We start from the raw sequence: 19,296 nt of genomic DNA on the forward strand, positions 1-19,296 counted from the left end.
TTCAAGGACCTTGACAGAGGCAAGAAACTGCATGATGGGAATCTCATGAAGTTCAGCAAATGGAAATAGGAGGTCCTCTTACCTGGGGGGGAATGTTGGTCCCAGGACAGGCAGGGAATAGCTGGGTAGAAAGCAGCTTTACAAAAGAGGACCTCAGAATTTCAATGGAAAAGAAGGATATGAGGCAACGATGTGCTTGCACACCAGGGAAGGAAGAGCACGGCATCGCGGGCTGTGTTAGGAAGAGCATTGGCAGCAGGTGGGGGGGAAGGGTCCCTCCCCTCTCTCAGCCCTGATGGGATTTATCTGCAGTGGTGGGTCCACTTCTGGGCTCCCAACATGAGAAGGACATAGACTTACCGGTGTGATGCCACCAGAGGGCCACAGAGGTGATTGAGGGTTGGAGCATCTGCTGTATGAAGAGTGGAGAGTGGGAGCCTCAAGGAGAGGAGGCTCAGGGAGATCTAATGAGTGCACACTAACGAGAGGCAGTAAATAAAATGGAGGCAGCCCCTTATAGCGGCGGGCAGTGACACAGCAAGAGGCAACAGGCACACATTCAACTATGGGAAATTTCATTAAAGCATAAGAAAAAAGCTGTACTGTGATGGTGGTCAAGTGCTGGAACAGATTTTCCAGAAAGGCTGCAGAGACTCCATCCTTAGAAATATTCAAAACTCAGTGCTTCCTGGGCAGCCTGCTTTCGCTGACCCTGCTTGAAGAGTGGGGTTGGACTCTGTGGATGATGTGCAGAGGCCCCTCCCAGCTCAACCACTGCATGTCTTTTGTAATACCACTTTAAAATGTGTTGGAATCATATCCCTTTAATTTCATTATTTGACTATTCTTTTGATCTCTGATCTATTTGAGCCTGTCCCAAGTTGAGGAGAACTTGGCTTCTAATAGAAAAATAAACTTTACCAAACTCCTGCATCCATAAACACTTAATGGTCAGAAGCAGTTAAAATCTAACTTCTATGGATTTTTTAAAAATTGATCCAAGAAATTAGCAGCTTGTCCAAGATGATAAATAGTGCCTTAGTCACATCTGGAATTAGAGCTTGTGTTCTTCACTCAGGACCACAGTGATCTAACTGTGGTCAGATTGAAATGTTGTTTTTCCATGTGATGACTGTGTTGAGAGAGAGCACTGCTGGTACAGACTGAGAACTAGGTTTTTCCTTCCATAAAGTAGCTACACTTAGCTAAAACTGAAAATTTCAGAAAATAAAATTCATCTTGAGTATTCATATCTTGAACGCAGATAAACGCATCACTGAATTTGCATTAATCAGCACAAGAAACTACAGTAAGAATCCTAAAGTCAGCTGGGTTTGAAATTCATTGAAAGGGTAAAATATGTAATTTGAAGATCAATTAAAAAGTTATTGTTACTGGTGAAGATTGCAGTGAGCAACTTCACTTTTTTTGCTCGAGTTAACAGGCAGAGCAAGCCCAGCACATGGAAACTGTGACACAATGATTGCTTTTTACAGAGTTCCCAATGCCACAGCCTCAGTTATAACTCTAAATGGCTGTGCATGACATCACACTAAACAAAGTATATAAAACAACTCAATTTCACTGCTAAAAATACATTAACCTTTTACCAGAACTAGAGACAATCCTGCTCAATCCTAGCACTTTTAGCAGAGTATCTGATTATTCTCTTCATCTGAAATTGCTAGATGAAAATGTCTTGTCTGATTTCAGGCTAGTTTGAGTGGTTACAATCATAGAAGGCCTCATTGAAAATGATGCAATCTTTTATTTCTGTTTGTCACCCTCCAGCCAGAATGTTAGCACTGGGAGCATTCAGTGAACAGTATCAAAGATTTCAAAAGACCCCACACATCATCTATTTTTGTATACAAATAAAACTCTTATCTTCTTGCTATTAATATTTTTGTTTTCAATTTTATTATGTTCTGATTCAATGGTATTTAAGGAAGGGGTGTCTTTTTTTCTTCTAACTTCTGATGATGATGCATTTATTTTTAAGGTAGAAACAGACATATTTGTATCAAGAAATGCTATAAAGATTAGATCACTAATTTGATGTTTGTAATATGTGAGGAGAGAGACACATACAGAGTCAGAGCAGTTCAGTTCTTAAGGATATATGATAGAGATGTAAGTAATAGCACTTTATCCATCATAACATTTCAAAATGGCTCAGAGGCACATCCCTGCTGCAGCCGTTGCAGGCCCTGTAATGGCATTAAGCTCTGACTCACGGTGATTCTTTCCACAGAAGATTCTGGCAGGAGCTATAGTTCTGGTAGTAACCTGAATAGGAGAATAAATAGCTTGAATATTAATGAATTTTACGTGATACAGACACTCTAGGGTGAACTCAAGCAGGACAGGAAATATGTTTCTTTCTCAATTCTTTTCACACTAAGCTTTTTCAGACAAAACCCTCTGGTACTCTGCCAGAACCCCCTCAGAACACTACAACTTTAACCCCATATGGTATTTATACTTATTCTGATTATTCACTTGAATTGATTCTTATTATTTTATATTTTCAGCTACTGGGTGAAGGCAGTGTACATTTATTTACCAGTGTCTTTAGTATTTCTGGAGCAAGCTGAAATAATATTTTAGGCTATTACATGAATTCTCATTATCTATCCTTTATGAAAAAAGAAAATTGGGGTCTAGTACTGCTTATAAGAAAAGGAAAGTGGGATAAAAAACCCTCAGATTTCCTTTATGATAATCTGCCCATCCAATTGATACCAGCTGTGGTTTTTTTCAGTAATAACCAGCAAGGGGCAGATACTTGCTGGTTCTCAGTGTTGATTCTCAAGCTTTGTGCAGGGTCTGTCCATTCTCTGACCACTTCTACTGATCTTCTCTAAAACATGAACAGGTTTACGCTACTGACTGAATCAAGGATTAGTCCTCTATGTTGTCAAACAAAATAATATTGAAGCATTACATCTGTGTAACACATCCCCAAGTGTAGCACAAACTCACTCAGCTGTAGCAGGATTTCACCATTTGTTTTAGAAAATGTACTGTGTGGTTCTTTCGTCCTCTGTTCTCAAACTCTTGTATGACCCATATTAAAGCAACTGTATCTGAGGAAAAGAAAAAAAAAGGAAAAGCATGAAAGTACATTTACCTTTGAGCCCTTAATGCCTTTATAAATGGCCTTTTTTAATAAAGGCATATGAGCCTGTATTGCCTTTACACAGTGAAATGTAGTAATAGTTGACCTTAAAGTAATGCCTGTCTAAATCAGACTACAATGACATAACACTGGATAGGAGTATCTAGAGTGTTTTGAGTAAGCACTGATAGCTATTTAACACTGATTGAAGATGTACACGTGTGTCTTACCACTGACTGCAATAAATGTACTGTTGGCACTAAAGGTTAGTGATCCAGCTGGAACTGTGTCCTGTAGACTTTTCATCCATTCATTTTAAGTAGCAGAATAATAGCAGCCATTTGTTGAAATCGTGTTTTCAACTGATCTGCAGTCTTTAGCAGAATCTACCTCTAATTCCTTAGGGAGGTCATGATTGTCATTACCACAGCTTTGACATCACCCCTATTTGCATCACATAAAAGTACTTATAGGTCCTGTATGCTGTTAATTCACCATGTTGAGAGCTGTGGATTTGCTGTGATACCTCTCTGTGTGTATATATGATTCTATTATTTTCCTAAAACTGGTACAGGGAATAAAATCAGATTTATCTTAGTATGGTTTTGTGAATCATATACAGGAAAAAGTGGTATAAAGACAGATCATATTGCTGCACATTCATGGGCTTCAATAAATACCTGGATTTGATAGAACACTCCACCAGCTCTGCTGTGAAGCTAGTGGATGTACTTACGACATCTTTGTTGTAATTCAAAGGCAACAGTTGAAAATCCATTGTCCTCTCTGTGCCTTAAGCCCCATTTCCAGGGTCATATTTAGTATAAACTGGCCTGAAGCTGGAAGAGTAGAAAACATGACATGGCACAGCTCACTAGGTCTCTTTCTTAAAAACCAGCTTATCTCCTGCTCTGTGACAAGTTTTTTAGGAAGGAAATACCAAAATGAGAGAACATGGTGATCTTGATAATTCATTCTTCATTACTTATCTTCCAAGAGAACAAGAAGGGAGATTAAAATAAAAGAGAGTATCTGTTTCTTGGCTCATATTCAGATTTACAGGGCACAACAGGTGCGACTGAAATCAGAGGTTCTCCGTACCTATGACATATATAAAACAAGAGTGTAGCTCTGAAAACACAGAGTTGTATAAGAAAGCTCCTTGATAGGGACAGGGAAAGAAGATAGAAGGGACAGACAGGTAGAAGGACAAACGTGCCTTCTTAAGGAAAGATAAACTACAAGTCTTAGTAATTATATTGCAATAAAGACTCATGTCTCTATAGTGCTGAGAGACAAAGAATACATGATTGTTTTGTTTTGTTTTTGTTTGGTTTTGATTCTTGTTTTACAGGTATGCTGTCCTTTAGGAAATTATGAATAAAAATGTCTGTTTCAGAAATATGAATCTTCAACATCTACCTCTAAGAGATTATCAATCCAAACTAGCTTTGATTATTTGAATTTTCTACCAAATGAAGTTGTAGATATCAGTGGGCATCGCTTCTACAAAAATCTTCCCTATATCTTTATTTGTTTATTTCAGTTGTCACCCATTCCTTTTAGATAACAGGATTTTAATGTTAGAGATTTGGGAAAGTAACTTTGTTGCCACAAACAGTACAATCTGTAGAAAAGCAAGGGAGGATACAAAGAACACAAATTTACACCAGGATCGGGGATGAACTCAGAGGTGAGATGAATGTTGGTTAGTAAATGATTAGACAGAAGAAAACGAGGATTACCTGAGTGAGATAATCATAGCATTCAGTGCGTTCAAGGAAACAGTGGAAATAGAAGAAAACTAACAATCCATGCTTCTGAAATGTAGGAAAGGAAGAAAATGTATAAGAGTAATTTTTAGAAGATTCTAGCAGTCTAGAAAGGCTTTTTAAGGGAGGTACAGTGTTGGAAGTACTATTCAAATTGCCATCAAACATGGTTGTTACCAGTAGGAATTGTCCCATCAAATGCAGACACAAAATATGTGGTCCATGGTCATTTATTATTTCTCACTGAGTCCACACAAGTTTACTTTTTTATTTCTTTTTGCTGTTCTGCACTCTGCTGTGCATGGAGCTGCAAGGACCTTCCTGTGCAGTTAGACATGCTCTGTGTGTGTGCAGGCTTGAGATTGCATTGATTCATGGGCCGGGCTGAACCCTCTGCGTCACAGACCTGCTGTGCACAGAAAGGAGGATGGTATTCCTGAAAATGTCAGTAGGGTATATTTTGGGCAACTCGGGAAGTTTACAGTTAATGAAGTGGGGACTCCCTCAAAACCTGTCAGTGATCTCCCAATTAAAAGCAGTAAATCAAATCCAGGGGGTGGTACTGTAAAATGTGAGTTGAGGTTATTCTGTGAGACGTTTTCCCTAGCAAGAAGGATAGCAGGGGAGGGATTATCTTCAGTGTCCCCTGCATTTGCTTTTTTGTGCAATTACAGGAAATGCATTCAGTGTGCAAGGGTATCATTGCTGTCCTGCTGTTTTATCATTTCTTTATGAGATAACGTTCATTTTGGCAATTAAATGCAAATTTAGTTTTCAGTGGTCCTTTTTCTTCCATGCAAAGGTTAAAATGCATATTATAGATAGTAATGTTGCTGGTGTTTTTGAAACAGCCTTTATCAGCTAATTTTGGCAATGCATGGTTTCAAATGCTGTTCATTGCAATTGTGTGAGTTTTATGTTGGTCCACATGAATTAATTTTAACCCATTATGCATGTTGTTACCATTCTGGCTGTAATTTGGTCAAGTAATCATAAAACCTTGGCACCAACAAAAAAAATTTGGCTGTGTCAAGAATATTCAATATATGGTGTGCCTTCTGTGTCTCATGGCAAACTGAACATGCAATTATTGAAGCTGAGCCATCTTAACTCTGTAATCATAAAAGTATTCTAACACAGGGGGCTAACATAGGGTTATATGTTACTCCTAGGATTGCAGGGGCTGGTGGATTCTGTGTTTGGAGGGTATGTTTCTGTTTACTTTTAAACAAATAATTTGTACTGCTGCTGATAAAAGGGCTCAGGATTTTAACAAGTCCCGTTCAAATTAGCCTGTGTGTAGATTATAAACAGTTCCTTTCAGTGAATGCTGGGGCTCAGACAGCAGTAAAATACATGCAAGAATGGAAATAGTTTTCAGCTGGGACTCCACCAGCAGTAAAATACATGGAAGAATGGAAATAGTTTTCAGCTAGCAAGCAAATCTAACATAACAGCAAGGCCAGCACTAACGGAAGTTGTCTTTTTTACTGTTATCTCCTTAATTAATCTCGCTTTCCTGTGTAAACTGCTCACTATTGTGCTAAGAGAGGGGGTGTGTTAACTTCGGTGACACCCTGCTACTCCCATTAAGTAACATTGCACGCAGGTGTTGTCGGCATGAGTGTACTTAGGATTTTTTTTCCCTCAAACTGCATGAGCCAAATGACATTTCACAACTAAAAACAAATCTCATTTCTACTTTAGGTGATGCAACAATAAATTTTCTGTCACAGTAAAAAAATTATATAGAAAAAGGAGTGTGAGTTTTTAATACATTTAGTGTGAAACAGTGATAAGGTGGAGAGAGGGTTTTATGAAATGTTTTGTAGGCAGTAACAGAAAACAGCTCTGAAAATGCTGAGCTAGAGTAATGAATGAATAATGTGTAAAGTTTATCAAAACTGAAAGAACTCCTGATGTGAAATGAAGCCTCCTAAGAAAATTCTGTTCCGTCGCTGTTTTGCTCTGCTGTTGTCGCATGTCACGCATGAATGAAAATGCTGCATTCTCTGGAGAGCAGTAAAGCTTCTGTGTAGGTTGTTTATTTCCTTAATCCCTCCTTCTTCGTGCTTTTCAATGTCAGATATAAAATGGAAAGCCTGTAAATACAGTGATTATCATACTGATTATCACCTGCATCAGGGAACGCCCCGGCTGGCCGCTGTAACCCAAGCAGTCTCCACATGTTACATCCACTTAGACTTTAACCTGACTACTTTATTAGAGACATGGAGCTCAGTATGAGGTGCCCTAGGGCTGCACAGATGGGTTCTGCTTGTTTCCTGTTCTCACTGTTATTGTGAATAGATACTAAAAGGTTCTCATCGCTTTTATCTGGTTAATTTACTTTGAACTGTCCCTGGCAATCACAGCCTGCCTCACATTTCTCAGCGTTTCGCAAACACCAAACTGTAAATGTGTGTTTTGAGCTTTATTAATTATTTTTACTGGAAAGGCCTTAATTCTTAAAGGGATCTCATTCTGAGAGAGGCTGGTTTTTAGGGGACTGTAGGCACAATCCTTACTGAAATAAGCTGTTCAGGAGTCATTCTGAGGTTCACTTGATAGGAGAGAAGAAAATTAAGATTGCTGTTGTTCTTTGGCATGTTCAGGCACCCTTGGATTACAGGTCAACTGCAGGAAAATCTATGATTTTATGCTGGCTGCCATTATTCATGTAGCTGGGCAGCAGACCAGGCTAAAAGATGAGGCTCTTAGAGGAGAATCTGAAGACAAGATACTTTTTAACAACTGTGCAATTATTTATCCTTTCTTGTGGAAGGACCACATCTTCCAAAACACATGTGCTATGCATGGATGCCCCGGTACAGAAAATTAAGATGAATTCTCTCAGTCTCCCACACAGGAAAGCACCACTTCACTGGAACAGTTTTTATTTCATGTACCAGTGTCCAATTTCCTGGCCAGACAATAGTTTAACACAGATGTTAATGTCCTGCTGTATTGGGATTTTAAAGAAATCCCTTATGACAGATCAGTGTAACTTCCGATTTCAATTGCATGACCAAAAACCTGAGGTTAAGGAAATTATTTGGCTACATGACATAATATTTTAGTCAATTTTCTTATTCTCTTCCCCTTCATCACTCCCTTATTTCACTGATTTTATTTTTTTTTTTCTGTGTCACAGTCCCATTTGAGGCTTTCTTGATTGTGTTGCAGTTCATTGTAAGTGCATCACTTCAGAGTGGAAGCTTGCAAGGCTCCTTTTTTCATACGAGCATAGGCTTTGTTAATCACATGCTGGTTTAGGAAAACACTGCATGATATCTTTGAACCCTACACTCCTTCTTGACAGCCAGGCTAGCAAATGTCATTGACTGTGTGATGTACAAGAAAGGATTCAATTGTAAGTAAATTGTCAAAGTGGCTAACCTTGCCCGCACCCAATTGTCAGGACCATGATTCAGTTTTTCTGTCAACATCAGCTAAGGGTAACCCGGTCAGCCTTATGTTTCTGCAGTGAAGCAGCCTGAGGAGTTGTGCTTTTCAGCTTATCACATTTTATTAACCTCAACTTACTGTTGTTATAATCAATTGTACCCACTTCAAATTCTTCTATTGCCCCCAAATTGACAGATCATATAGGTCCACAACTATGTGTTTTCTGAAGCACTAAAACCTCTTGTAGGCACACTGGATTGGTTTGGTAGAGTAGTTATTTCTGTTTAGATCAACTCACCATTTTGGCTTAAGATTATCCCTCTATTAATATCACTTGGCAAGGATAATCTGGAAGAATGCAAGTTAAAACATAAAGACTTCAAGGGCTTTCTGCAATATTTCCAATGTTAAGATAGTGAGTAAGGGAAAAACATTTCTACTGTCTTCCATCCCCTTGCTTTTATTTCGAAACAGATTTTTAATTGCACCAGTTAATATAAATAAGGCATGAGGACATTCTGATACCATGATGTTTCCTCTGTTCTTTCAGGAAATGTTAACTAAAAATAGTTAAATTGCTTAAAGCAGTGATTAAGAAATCAGAGTATTTTTAAATGTTCATATGATTCTACCACAAAGGTCTGAACACATTTAGAGTGATCCTGTTTTTTTAATGCACTGTAGATGACAAATGATTTTTTTTAAATGGCTTGATAGCATGTATCCCATGAAGTGCCTTACATAAAGGGAGTTATGATACAATTTCAATTAAAAATATGTCTGAGGGATGTTTCCTAGTTCAGTTCCTATCTGCAGAAGTAACTTTCCTGTCTTGGAAAAAAAACAGTGTACCTTCTTTATTTGAACTTGTGAAATGTGTTGACACTGTACTGTTCTTGGGCTTGAGGGAAGAGAGGGAAGCTTTTGGTGCGACTATCAGAATTGAACAACTGTATGTGGCTATATTGAGATAATCGTGTAAAAGGAAAACTGGCTGAATGAGTTTCAAAATGTGTTATTTCTTCATTATCTAGCACTTTATAATTAACTGTTCTTTTTTTTATTATTTCAGGAAGCTGCTGCTTTTGCTAGAGAGCAAGGCTTTGAGGTGAGTTAACCCACAATTGCACACTAAACAGATCCTAAAGGTTTTTTTCTTGCTGATAATGAAGTTCTTTTGGACAATGATTGATGTGCTATTATACTCTCCAAGCCTCGCAGCGGTTGCCATGGAAACTTGGCAGTCGTCATGGTTTCTTTGTTCTGCCAGCTCAGTGTTATGACGCACTCTGCTAGGTCTGCACCCAACATCGCCTACAGATGTTATTTATTGAATTTTGAAAAGCCTCTTGGGAAGCCGAGAGGTTGGGCACGGTTTCAAGCTGCCTCTGCAGATATGGGACCTGTCAGTTTGTTCAGTTAAAAAGCTCCCTCATTAGCTGCATTACACTCCAGAAGGATTCACTGCTAAAGCAGTGGTGAAGCAAGACTAAATAGTGAAATATAACACCGTTAAATAACTTAAACCCTGCCATATGCGGATTATCATTATGTAAATGAATTTTAGAAAGGTTGTGTATAAAATTGTTAGGTATTGATTAATGTAAACCGTGCTTCTACAAACAGCTGCTTTTTAGAAAAGGTAGTGTGGAAATTGTGTTTCAAAACATATTCGAGTCGGTGTTTTTCATCTGAGCTCTAAAAATGTCTGATCCTCTACTTTCTTGAAGTAAATACTGTTGATTTTACAGTGATATTCAGAGCTTTTGATTTCATCTTCTCTAGGTATTTTTTTGACTAGTACCTCCCATTGGCTACGTGCAGATAGCTTAATCTGGAGAGCCATCAGCTATTGGTCTCTAACCAATTCAAACAGGCAGGTTTTAAATACTATAATTAATGTGACAAGGCTTGTGCTAATTTTGCAGATAGAAAGTGATCTTACTGAAATCTAAATTGCAGAACTGAACACACATAAATCCTTTTACACGTTGTTTTTTTTTTTTTTCCCCTGGAATAAAACCCACCTTAATTGATTTGTTTGCAGTGTAGAAGAATAGAGAGGAGTTTGACTGCTCAACACCCATTTTGCATAAATAATAGAAGCCGCGCAATTCAAACCACAGCACTTACAGAATGTGCCACTTCTGTGTGTGGTTGGCTGCATATAAAAAAAGAGGGAAAGACTGACAGCTTTTGTTCTTCAATTTAGATTTCTTTAGAACCATACACCAGCAGGTACATCAATGCCATCACTGTTTTAGCTATTAAAACTGTGGGCTGTCCCATTTCATTTTATGTTTCCCAAATTCACGTGGCTGCTTTGTAGAAATCAAGACTTTTTATCACTGTCAATTTTCATTTGTATAATCCGTATTGTTAGGCATAAAAATACACTTTGAGTTTATGCTAATGAATGAATTTCACAGATGCCTCCAAAATATGAAGCATAAGAAATTATTGGTACCCTCTGGTAGCTAGACAATAAAAAGAAAGGAAGTAGTGTATTAAGTCTACCCATTCTATATTTTTATTGCCCCCTTGAGCTAAAGACTTTGAATGTGACTGGTTTAAATTCAGCTCTAGTGACAAACTGCCTTTGCTGGTGTCTGCTAACTACCATCATATTAACCTTTCCATTAGTGCTTGCTTAGAGATTTTAGCACAGTTCCTCCTGAACATCCTAAATCTGCCACATTTGATTACAGCATATCAGTAAAGTGCACAATGATTATGATCTTATCTCTTATTACTCCCTTGCTTGGCAACGACTCACACGTCAAGTTTGATGACAGAGAGGAGTAAAACTTGATAAGTGTCCACAGTTTGGTTTTCCTATTGTGCTGTGGAGGCAAAAAAAAAAAAAAACCACACTGATAATAAAGCATCTTATGAAAAACTCAAAGACTTTCTATTAGCCTTTCAGTTAAAACCAAGAAAAATTTCCAGCAACTCTCAAAAGCTTGATTTTTATAAAGAGAATAGAAAACTAGTAAAGCATGGCACATTAAAGAAAAGGACTAGATTGACCAGGTCAAAAACCAAGAGGATGTTTTTTTAGAAGTGACTAAAAGTTGTTGGTGGCTGCATTCGAACTGCCACCTGGAAAGACTTTTATTTTTTAATCAGAAATCTTTTAGCATAGTTGGTGACTAGCTACTTTTCTTTAGTTGTTTGCTTGTTTGTGGGTTTTTGTTCTACCTCACAGTAATTCCAACAGTTTTGTGTACTAAATTCGTCTTTTACACATGGAATGAGTTCAGTGTATCTGAAACAGTTTTTGCAAAAAAAGTTACAATTAGGAGAACTTCAGTAAAATACACACCTTTCCTGAAGAAATGAAATATTATTATAGGTGAGAGACAACACCTCCATGACACAAATCTGTTTTTATCTTTGCAAGGGAAATTCCATTCAAAGGAATTTCAGTTTATGCTGCACCACAGGTAGTTTTCCATTGTACTTTGCTGAAATACAAAGTATTTTTGTAAAATCAATCACAATATTTGAAGCCCATTATTTCCTTCACTTTATCCCCTGACCAACACTTACCTGTAATAATCAAAAATAGAATATTACTTCTGATGTTATCTCTTCCTGAGCATCACTGTGGGGCTGGGGTTTTTTGGTGAATTTAATGTTCTATGGCATTTTAAAACTATATATATATATATATATATATATATATATATATATGTATACACACACACACATACAGTGTCTATATATACATACTGTGTATTTTAATTACATTTCTAATGATTTTCAAATAACAAAGGTTTATGAGGTTTTTCTTTCACAAAAAGGTAACTTCCTGTTCTTTCTATGTAGAAATTAGGAAAACAAAATGCTACTTAAACATATAATTTAGGGCTCTGTCTGTCAGCCCAAGTAAACTGAAATGAATGGGACATTAAATATACGTGGGGTTAGTAGCAGCTGCCATGCAGAATAGCTTTTCTTGTTAGAAGTCTCCTCAAGTCCATATTCATTGGGGAACCATATTAGAGAGTTTTGTTACCCTGGACCAGCCTTAGGTCTTCAAGTTAATGAGCTACACTGCACAAGTCCACTGTTTTCAAAGGATTTATGTTTGTTTGGGTCAGGGCTGTGGCAGTCCCAGCCACTGGGTATCTGTTCAGAGGTAGAAATCAGAAGACAAGCCTTGATAGCAGTTCTAGCTGGATGCAGTTTGCCACATGCCTTTGATCCTGGGATAGCTGATATGCTTTCTTCACATGCATAGATCCCACTTACTTGCTGCAATGAATGCCACATGTGAGGTTTTGCAGGTGCAGCGTCAACAGGCAAATCTTACTTTGGTGAGATTTGTATGTCAGCTTTGTTAAATCAGTTCAAGTATATAAGTGGGTATGTTGGAGTGTCCTGTGAGTTCAGGGTGTGTATGGAGGCTCTAGGACCACAAACCAGTACAGTCTCATCATTCAGCCCTGTCTGTAGGCACAGGACGTGTGTAAGAAAGACTCAGTAAATGGGCAGGTAAATATCACTGCTAAACAAAGATTATACATTTTTGCTGTGTATTCTGAAGAGATATCAGAGATGGCAAATTTGATGATGTTTGCCTGACAATGAAATAAGGGCCATTAGTACCTCTTCAGTCTTCAGCTGTAAATGTTCACATATTGTAAAATGTCACGGTTGTACCGTAAAAAAAAAAAAAAAGAAAACTGTGCAAAAGTTAAAGCCTCCTTATCATTCCTGTTGAAGCTCTGTTTTATTCCCTTCCTTTGAAAAAAAAATAGTATGGGAAGTAATTTTGGCTAAAAATGGTAGAGTTAATTTGCACAGAAAACACTATTCAGTTATTTCTAAAGTCTGCACAGTCAGACAGAAGTGTCCAAACCTCTCTGTCTTGAATTTTCTGCTTTTTTAAAAAAAAATTACCTTTTTGCCCTAAATACTTCCCTTCTACTGTTACATGCTTATTATATATTTAGTTCTTCCTGAAAACATATATGCTTTTTTTGCCTGTCTACATTATTTCATCTTTACCATCGCTCTTCACTAATCTCTTTCTTCGGGGTCCTTTTCTTCATCTAAATTAATCTTTATTCTTCCTTAAGCTGAAGAAATCATCTCTTGATCATGCCATTTTCTCCTATTATAACTTCATCATTTTCCTTTTAAAATTTATCGTGCCTGTAAATACATTGTACAAATATATTCAAGCTCTTTGATTTCTATGCCTGCTTTGCTCCACTGAAAATGTGCCTAATAAAGTCACTAGCAGCCACTTCCTACTTAGCAAGAACTAAACACCTCTCCCCTGTTTCCTTTGATCTTCATGATGCTTTATTGCAATTTCTCATTTGTGGATCTCTTAATTACCAAGGCCTGAAGCAGTTCAGAATTGAGGTTACCCTTGGCATGGCAGTGCTTTGGTAAGCCTATGTATCACCAGCCTGAAGGGCTGCTTTCTCCATCCATCCTGTACTCAGCAGCGTGTGCCACTAGCTGATACCTGCTGTTCATAAACCTCTTTAAAAAACATTTCAAACCGGAAGAGCAACAATCTCTTTTTTTTTCCCCCTCTGGCATCTTTAAGAGACTTTTTGCCTTCTGAGAATTAATGGTAAGATGGCCCCTGTTACTGTTCTCAGTTCTTCTCTTCTCTGGTAGTAGACATTGCCTTCTAACAGCTTTATTAGCTGTCTAAGCAGGAGGAGGGAAGAAATAAAACAAGTGAGAGTATCATATATGAAAATGAAAAGTATGAGAGAGTTTTTAAAAGAGGTGAAGAGACCGATAAATAAAGGGAAAATATTTTCATGTTTGCCAAATGTGTATCAATCAATGGATTCACAGACTACCTGAGTTAGGGAAGAAAGAGGGAGGCTGAAAATGTTGCAGAAGTGGTAGGTATTTTCACATAAAGGTGTGCTAGTAAATACATAACCCAGGATTATTCTCTGTCTGTAGTAGTAATAGTGTTAAAAAGCGAGTTTGAATTCATAACAAACAGTACAAAAAGCAATGCAGAAAGTATTCTTACGTTTTCATATATTCAAGGCTACTATATTTCAATACAGTGCCTTGTACAAAGAGGAAACGGGGGGGGGGAAACTGTGTTATTTAACACAGATGTGAACAAAGTGGGATACAGTAAATAGCATAGGGAATAATTACAGCCATCTATACTCCTTTCATAATGTTAGAAAAATGAAAGACAAATATATATATAATTATGGCAAGAAATAGATTACGTACACTAAAGTTAATTTGTAGAACTTACTGACTTGAGATAAATCTGAGAACAAAAGTTTCCCCTATAGCATTATAAAAGGGTTTGATGCTAATACAAATAACAGGAATACCTATTATAGATTAGGTTGAAAGCTAGGTCAATTAGAAATTGAAATCCTTTTGTTTCAGATCGTAGGGCAACTGTGAGAATAGAAATTACAATATTCTAATGACAAGTGGTGGTGTTAGAGTTTACTGCATTAATTTAAATGTTCCAGACTTGTTGGTGAATGAGAAGTTTGGTTCAGTCTGTCTGCCAGGTTCCCTGTTCCTAGCTATATGCACAGTGAAGTACAACATCCTTTTAAAGCAAAGATTTCTAAAACTTTTGCAAGTGAGCTTTTCTTTAGAAAATTGGAAAATCATGTTCTGTGTCCCACTGAATATACCTTTTGCCCTTTGCTTCCCTGCATCTCAAGTATGCAACCAGCTAGTGGGAACTTACACCTTCTCAGGGGTACAGTGTACAGTTTGCTTGGTGGGACCAGTTCACTGTAGGGAAGTTGAAGAAAGTATTTGTAAGCATGCTGAAGTCAGAGGTAATACCATAGTATAAAACCTGGTTAAATTGGATGAAAATCAGGCTCATAGTTTATCCAAAGTACTCTCTTACCAATTTTATTTGTAATTTTATGATAGGTATGATTAGAATCCAGTCAGCAGCAAAGAAACCCACTAATTGCTCATTAAGAAATGCTCTGTAATTCCTTTGTTAGCTTTGCAGTTTTGCAGTGGTTGGATAGCTGAACTATCATTATCAAGATTGAAAACAATGGTCTCATAGTACTACATAAACCCTTTGGAGAATGAAGTATTCCTCCTTTTAAAAATCTTCCTGTACTGACAGTAAAGTCTATTTTATACCCAGCTGTAAGAAAATAAATCTTCGATCTGCTAATAAAGTTCCCACCACTCCAGTATGCTGTAACAAGAATTTTCTTTCCCTTCCCTAATAGACTGAAGACATTAAAGAGATAGCCCGGAAGACGCAAGCCCTGCCGAAGGTGAACTCTAAAAGGCAGCGAATTGTAGTCTTCACCCAAGGCAAAGATGACACTATACTGGCTACAGGTATGTTCTTCAAATCTCCCTTGTTGCTCACAGTAAATATTCCAGCTAATCAATTACAAGTTGTGGTTCTACAATTTTTAAATGGTAGTCAGAGCATTTGCCTTTTGATGTTACTCCATATTTCTCATCTTTTATGCTTTTAATTGTTTCAAGAGTCTGAATTTAAGAAGCTATTATTTCACAAGAATGCCTATTTTTACAATATAGATTTAAAATATTGATCCAGTTGGTTTTATTCAGATTTTTATGTCTTGAGATTTTATCTGTGTAGCCATCTTTGCTGCAAACAAGAATACACTGTGCCTGCTGAGAACAGCTGTGCAACAGTGTAGTATATTGAAACATTTGCAAAGAGGAGGAAGTGAAATCCAGTACTAAGTGGATTTCCAGGCTTTTTTTGCTTTGAGCAGAAAGTCTCACTTTAGCTTTTCTCAGCCGTCTGCTCTTCAATTCTCAAAAGAGTACCTGGGAAAAAGGTGTTCTAGAAGGGATACAAGTAGTTTCTGCTGTCAAAATTGATGATGTATGATGCACAGATTTAAGCATTATAAACATGACTGCCTACCTTTTGACAGTCTCTTTAGTCCTGTCCACCTATGCTTCTAGACTAAATAAAGCTATTAAAAACATGTGCTGTGGCAAGCCATTTTAGTAGTTCATTTCTTCACAAGGTAAGTTATTAGGCTGAGCTGAATTCCTCCTTTGGAAATCAAGTGAAGTAGAGCAAGCTTTGCACCTGAGGGACTGGTGCTTACTCATAGAATATTTGCCTCAAAATCAGAATTGGCTTCAGACTGTGGCTTCAGGGCTGGGAACTAGGCAGGTATGTCACTGCTATAAAGACCATTCCTAGCAGCAGTTGGAATTGTTTCTTCAATGGTTTGCTCCTTCCACCTACTTTGTTAGCTAGAAACTGTTTTAAAGGAAATAGAAACCAGTCACTGAGAGTTGGATATGTGTATCTCAGTGAACGATGATGGAAGCGTTCCTTTCAGAAAGTTACTGCCTAATGTGAATGGCCCATGTGGAGGCACTCCACTTGAGTATTGTACAGTTGACTGAAAAATAGCAGCATAAAAATGTTTTTATACATGAGCTAGTAATAATGTAGTAAACCTAAATCTTATATGTAACCCTCCTGTGCTCTTATTTAATTTTCACTGAGTACTTTTTTTATTCTTCAAACTGGAGTTGTTAACAAATCCATTAATCCCTTCTTTGATATTTTTACAACCAGGAGCTTATTTGAGGACTGACACTTGCTAATCTTAGCTGCTTGTTCCCTATGAAATGAACTTAAATTAGAGAATGCACTTTATATGCATGATAAATGTGAGATGGATAGAGACTGTATGCAATGGTGTCAGCTACAAAAGCAAACGTGATAAATGTTAAGGCAGTTTTGAGCCGTGGGATAAGCTATTCAGTGCACAAGCATAGCTGAATCTCTTTGCTATGTTGTTATTCATGGCAGCCAAATAAATGTCAATAATAAAAGAGAATTAAAGATTTTCATTTCCCAGAGGCAGTCCTCTAATACAGCTTGATCTTTCATTTCATTTGTAATTCGTTCTTGTGTCAGGATGCAATCATTCGCCAGGCTCTGTGTGTCATGTTAAGTCATTTAATAATGATTAAGAACATAAAAATATTTGGCCTGTGGGGCAATTCTCGAAAGAGATAAGAATTTGTTATTGTTTTCCCCCTTTTCCTTTGGTGTGGACCATCTTTTTCCCACCTCCTCACATTAAAATAATAATGAAAGAAGGAAAATGTGTCCCTTAATTTAGCATATGATGATACCACAGAATGGCACAGTGCTGCTAACACACTTATTTCAGAACTAACTAGGTCTAGATTTAAAACCTGCAGTGGAATGTATAAATGTTTCTAAATTATCTTTAAAAGAATTGCTACATTTTGAAGTTACCAGTATAAAATTATTTTCTTTTTTCTAATGCACGGGAGTACAGTTTTTGAAAAAGCAGGCTGTGTGTACTTGTTTATCTTGCCTTTCTCAGGGAACGGTAGTCTCAGAGAGCTTGTGCCTAGGTTAAAGTAGTGTTTGCAAAGTCAGCTATGGATTTGGGTATGCTTTTTCATACCTTCTGCTTTGTATTTTGTCCAGGTTAACAATAATAAGATCAACATGTTTATTATGTTGAACAACATATTTATGTAGAGACCTCGACAGATTGCGGAGAGACCTTGACAAATTAGAGAAATGGGCAATCACCAACTATACAAAGTTTAACAAGGGCAAGTGCTGGCTTCTGCACCTGGGATGGGGCAGCCCTGGTGCCTGCAGACTGGGAAAGGAGAGGCTGGAGAGGAGTGCTGGGGAAAGGGACCCGAAGGTCCTGGCCAGTGGCAAGGGGGATATGAGGCAGCAGTGCCCTGGCAACCGGGAAGGCCAACCGTGTGCGGCTTGGATCAGGCTGCCCCCTGTGCAGAGTCACAGCCACATGGCCACCCCATCCTCCTTCCCATTCCCTCTGCCCCCATGCATGGCAAAACGAGACAGGCAGCATGGAGGCTGGGAGGACATCTGTGACAGAGCTCTGCTCTGTCAAAGGCTCTGTTAAGGATGATCCAAGCCAAGGCAGCTGTGGAGTTGGGTTGTGAGAGGAGGGTGCGCATCTTTGAAGAGTTATGTGTAGGTTGAATGAGGACCAGGTTATGAAAATAATGAGGGGATATACTTGGATACAGTTCTGGCTGGAAGGAGAGGAAATAAGATGGATAAAAAGGATTGTTGCAGTTTGCCAGGCCGTTCATGAAGGGGCACAGAATGATACATGCTGAAAATTTGACACGGACTTTCTGGGGCAGGGTAGGGGTGTGTGAGTGTGTTATGAAGAAGGCCAGATACATAAAGCCAACTGGTCATTACATGTGGAGAGGATTGTGGCAACAGTTCTTGATTGCTGGACATTTAGAGAATGGAAGTAGCAACAGGTATTTTAGGAGCAGAGCATAGGGCAGAAAGGCACAGCTTATTACCAAAAGAAAAGGTTGACCAAACAGATTGGAGAATATTGTTCTTGCAAATGAGAGAGAGAGCTTAGACAGAGACAGCTGAAGAAACATCTTCATCCAAAATTCTGGCCTAGCCATACTGCAAAGATTTTTAGTCATCTTATGAATTGCTGCAATTTGTACAACGTTATTTTAATGTCAACCAAAAATACTGGTGGATTAGCTCAAACAGGCCACAAGCTGTAGGCAGTCAGGTATGGATTGACAGACAGCTTAGAGGTCCGGGCAGCTGGAGCAGATCATGGAAACAGTAAGCAGCAAAAACTGCATCAGCAGTCTCAGTGTAAGCCATTCCCATTTGTCAGTCCACTTTCTTTGGCTGTCGGAATTATTTGTGTTTTCAGAGGAAAAATCTCTCTGTCTTTATCGTGGAGTGCATTGGGTCTTTCCGCTGTCTGTTCGTATCTGCTCCGTCAGTATTCCAGCCCCAAGGCCCCTTTTCTCTCCCCTTCCTCCCTGTTCTCTGTCATTGCAAGGAAGAGGCAAGATCAAATTCAAGCTGAGTGTGATCAGTGTGTTTTAGAGGGAAGGAAAGGAGTGTTTAGGATTGGCATACGGCAGCTGTGGCAGATGAAGTGTTGACTGAATTAAGTGTCACCTTCTAATAAGACTCCACTG

At 38.2% G+C, this 19,296-nt stretch overlaps 1 protein-coding gene across 2 annotated transcripts in view; it reads left to right on the forward strand.

The window, feature by feature from the left end:
• The window catches only part of ADK (adenosine kinase), a 269,009-nt gene that overhangs the window by 213,382 nt on the left and 36,331 nt on the right, over window positions 1–19,296 (forward strand). For both annotated transcript variants that reach the window (XM_062496355.1, XM_062496357.1), the window contains exons 8-9: window positions 9,374–9,409; window positions 15,525–15,639. In XM_062496355.1, the coding sequence (XP_062352339.1) occupies window positions 9,374–9,409; window positions 15,525–15,639 (151 nt within the window). The remainder of the gene's footprint in view (window positions 1–9,373; window positions 9,410–15,524; window positions 15,640–19,296) is intronic.

Source organism: Cinclus cinclus, chromosome 7, assembly GCF_963662255.1.
Source record: "Cinclus cinclus chromosome 7, bCinCin1.1, whole genome shotgun sequence".
Taxonomy (NCBI): domain Eukaryota; kingdom Metazoa; phylum Chordata; class Aves; order Passeriformes; family Cinclidae; genus Cinclus; species Cinclus cinclus.